At 36.3% G+C, this 3,578-nt stretch overlaps 1 protein-coding gene across 1 annotated transcript in view; it reads right to left on the reverse strand.

Annotated features, from left to right (window-relative positions):
* The window catches only part of LOC108740498 (voltage-dependent T-type calcium channel subunit alpha-1G-like), a gene marked incomplete at its 5' end in the record, with an annotated part of 24,795 nt that extends 21,754 nt beyond the window's left edge, over positions 1–3,041 (reverse strand). Inside the window, one exon of the mRNA XM_025976507.1 lies at positions 2,824–3,041. Coding sequence (XP_025832292.1) covers positions 2,824–3,041 — 218 coding nt within the window. The remainder of the gene's footprint in view (positions 1–2,823) is intronic.
* Positions 3,042–3,578: the final 537 nt, after the last annotated feature.

The following is a 3,578-nucleotide window of genomic DNA, read 5'->3' on the forward strand; positions in this document are numbered from 1 at the left end:
CGTTTCAGCAAGTAGATATCCATATATTTAAATGGACCTTGTTGGAGCATACGTAATCCTAAAATGTAGCATCGTACTACAGATGGCGTTTACCGCGCCATTTGTGGTATTTCCTAAAACGCGCTGTTAAGACAGCAGGTAAAAGTTGGTCTGTGTGCTGTCGGAGCTGTCTGCGACGCGCTGATGAGATCCAAAAAGATCGAAATCGCGATCCGCGTCTGGCAATTTCGACAGAATACAGACCATTTCGAATTATTTTATTTTTTATAAGATTATTGTTCACAAATGGTTAAGGATGTGAGATATTCTAGTTTTAGGGAAATTCGAAGCTATTGCTCAGAATAGGAAAGATTGAAGATGCGTGTCCAATCAGTCTTAGGACGAACGTCTAAGGTCTAACGACTGAGAAACTTGATGTTGAGGAATCATGTATTCCGTGTCTTTTCTACAGACCATAGACACCTGTATTACTTTAATTGTGTCGTTTCTATCGTTAAGTTTGCCAAGTGCTAATAAATAACGGTAATGAATTACCACCTAGTTCAACGTCAGAAACTTTAATATTAATGTTCCAAAACTGGAATACGGAGAACGCAACTTTCCATATTAATTAATACAGTTTCCCTACGTCTGAATGTGGAAACGTCTAAATCAATCCTTTATTTGTCCGGAAGGTAGTAAATTTGATTAGAAAGTTGTTTCCGTTATTGTCTACTAAGAGTTAAAACGATGATCACGTAAAATGAATTAAAGTTGGAAACGTGAAATAATTATATCATAGAAGGATGAAATTACGAAGTGTTTAGAAATTCCGTACTCTCCGTCAACCAAACAATAGCGGGTCTAAGAAAAATATTCAGTTTATTAACTTCTAAAAGGTGATACCGCTAGTTATAATAAATGACCAAATCTATTTCAATATTTGAAAGAATATGAAGCTAGGAAAAAAAAGTAGGGAAAGAGTGAGCATAAAGGTAGGAGATGAAAGAACAGAAGAAATCGCTAATTTTCGGTATCTGGGGCGACAGATAATTCAGGATTAAAGGAGCATTAGAGACATAAAACAAAGGATAATGCAGGGTCGAAATAGCTTTAACAAAAGGAAGTCATTTCTGAGTTTGCGAACAGTTCATTTACAAAATTCGAAAAATATTGTTAAAGGTATATATAGATATCTGGAATATGGCTCTGTATGGGTGCGAAACGTGGACGATGAGCGCTGTGAAAAAAGGGTTGGAAGCGTTCGAAATGTGGTGTTACATGCCGTGGATACAGCAGGCTAGAAATGAGGTTTTGGAAGAGTATTAGAAGAACAGGGGGCGCTACGGAAAGTCAGTAACAAATAGGTGAGACAGGTTGATAGGACACGTTCTCAGGCATGAAGAATTAGTTAGAAACATATTAGAAACAAAAGCAGGGGTTATGAGGGGTATAGGTAGACCTAGAATAGATAATTGTATACAAATAGTTAAGGATGTGGGTTGTTCTAGTTTAAGGGAAATGCGAAGACTAGCTCAGAATAGGAAAGAGTGGAGGTGCGTGTCCAATCAGTCTTAGGACTGACGATCCTATGATGGAGACGATGCAATAACTGAACTTATGCATATTAGGTACTTATCTAGATAATGTACGAGGGTGGATTGATAAGTTTCCGGCCTAACCAAGAGATGACGCCACTAGGCCTACCTTGAGGTGACATTCTATAGTACCATCCTTGGATAGCTTGTAGCTATAGTTTCAGCCCGATCTCCTTGCTANCCATTGTCGACTTTACATGTTTTTTCTTCTTTTTTATCAGCCACAGACTTTCAATTTTTTCTGATTTATTAAACATATATGCAGTTAAGTCGATACCCATTTGTACAATCTGTACCAATTGTTGCTATTTCGATTAAGTAATATTTACAGTAGCGTCACCGCTCTGATCAATTGCAGCCAAACTCAAATAGAACAAGAGGAAATTTTTTGCACTAAAATTTTCATTGTAAATGTAAAAGTAGCTAAAGATACCTTAATATTAGTATGTGGCAGATGTAAAATTATGGTTAGAGCTAACATAAAAATAGGGCACGAATTACTACAAGTTGCCGATTTTTGATATTTAAGAAGTCAGATAACTTAGAAAGGAAAAAGTACCAGCGGTACTTATAAAATAAAAAATAGCGCGGAGTCCGATCTTTTGTAAATTATTTTTTTAGTTATAATGATTTTCCTTTATTTAATTGCTTCTTTGTATGCGTATAATATACAGTCGTTAAGTTTAATCTCAGTAGGTACATTCCTAAGCTTATGAAAAGGATACAATAATTATTGTGTTGAGCTGTGCGTTTTACAGCTCCACCGGCGTGGCGGTTATGCGCATGTGCATGTTTACGAAGGAGCGAAACCACTTTTGCTTATATAGTGCTGATAAAACCTAGAATTTGTTTACCCCGTGTGTGTTTGATGTTTGTTTTCCTTAACATAACTTTAAAACAAGCAGCGTCCCCGCATATTTTAGCTGAGATACTAAACTGTGGAACATAATATATAAGTGGTAATTATAGATAGCTGAGGTGTGTTAATGAGTTTGTTGTTTTTCAGTAGTAGCGGTCACATTTTAATGGCATTTTTACTGACCGCTGTTGAGAGGATTTAGTACACGTTTGTATTTAAACTGTGGAACATCATATAAAAAAGAGATGTGTTAACTGAAGCATGCTATTGAGTTTGTTCTTTTTAATAGTAACGATCACATTTTAATGAAATTCGTACTGGCCCCAATTGAATGATTTTTATTGTAGGTGGCTAGTTATACGTAGGTACCTATAGAATTTTGTAAGCAGATCTTAGACTTTTCATCGAACTGTAGTAACTTACCTGGAAAACAGTAACCGTGGCCCATAAGATGTCGTTGAAGTGTTTTCTGTCACATTCGCATTTCTTGTCTTTCGTTACTATCATTACACAGCTGCATTCTCTGACGATGCCGTCTGAATCAGTGTACTTGCAAAACTTACCCCCAAACAGGTACATGCCCAGGATACTGTAGCCAAATATAACTCAAATTATCCCCGTAATTTCACTTTTATGTCGAATATAATTCAATATCAATTTAAAAAAATATTATAATTAATTATAAAACGCGTCATTTGTATGTCATAGGATCGATTAGCATTCAAGGTTACAGAAGAATTCGGTTGGGTTAGGTTAGACGGTGACAAGTTTTAGGGCTTCTAGTCTGAGTTAGGCCAGATTGGGTTAGGATGATCTAGCATTAGTGTCCGACCGAAAGTTTCGGCAAAAGAACCAGTTTCGGTTTAGTTTCGGTTTCGGCGACAAACCGACCTGCTCAGTCATGTTCGGCGCGTTAAATTCCATCCAAGCGAAGTATTTTAAGTATTTTTAAGGCGCAATTAAAGTATTTCCTTAAATGAGGGAGCGGCGTTGTTTAACTCTGTATTTTTATCGTACAATCTCGTTATAGTAAAACGTCTTTACAAATCGGTTCATTTGAAGTAGGCGAAATTGGTAATAAAAAAAAAAGAGCTAAGTAAGCACCTAAAAAATAACCCCAAATCCATTATTTGTATTATATT

Source organism: Agrilus planipennis, unplaced genomic scaffold (assembly GCF_000699045.2).
Source record: "Agrilus planipennis isolate EAB-ADULT unplaced genomic scaffold, Apla_2.0 scaffold21, whole genome shotgun sequence".
Lineage (NCBI taxonomy): Eukaryota > Metazoa > Arthropoda > Insecta > Coleoptera > Buprestidae > Agrilus > Agrilus planipennis.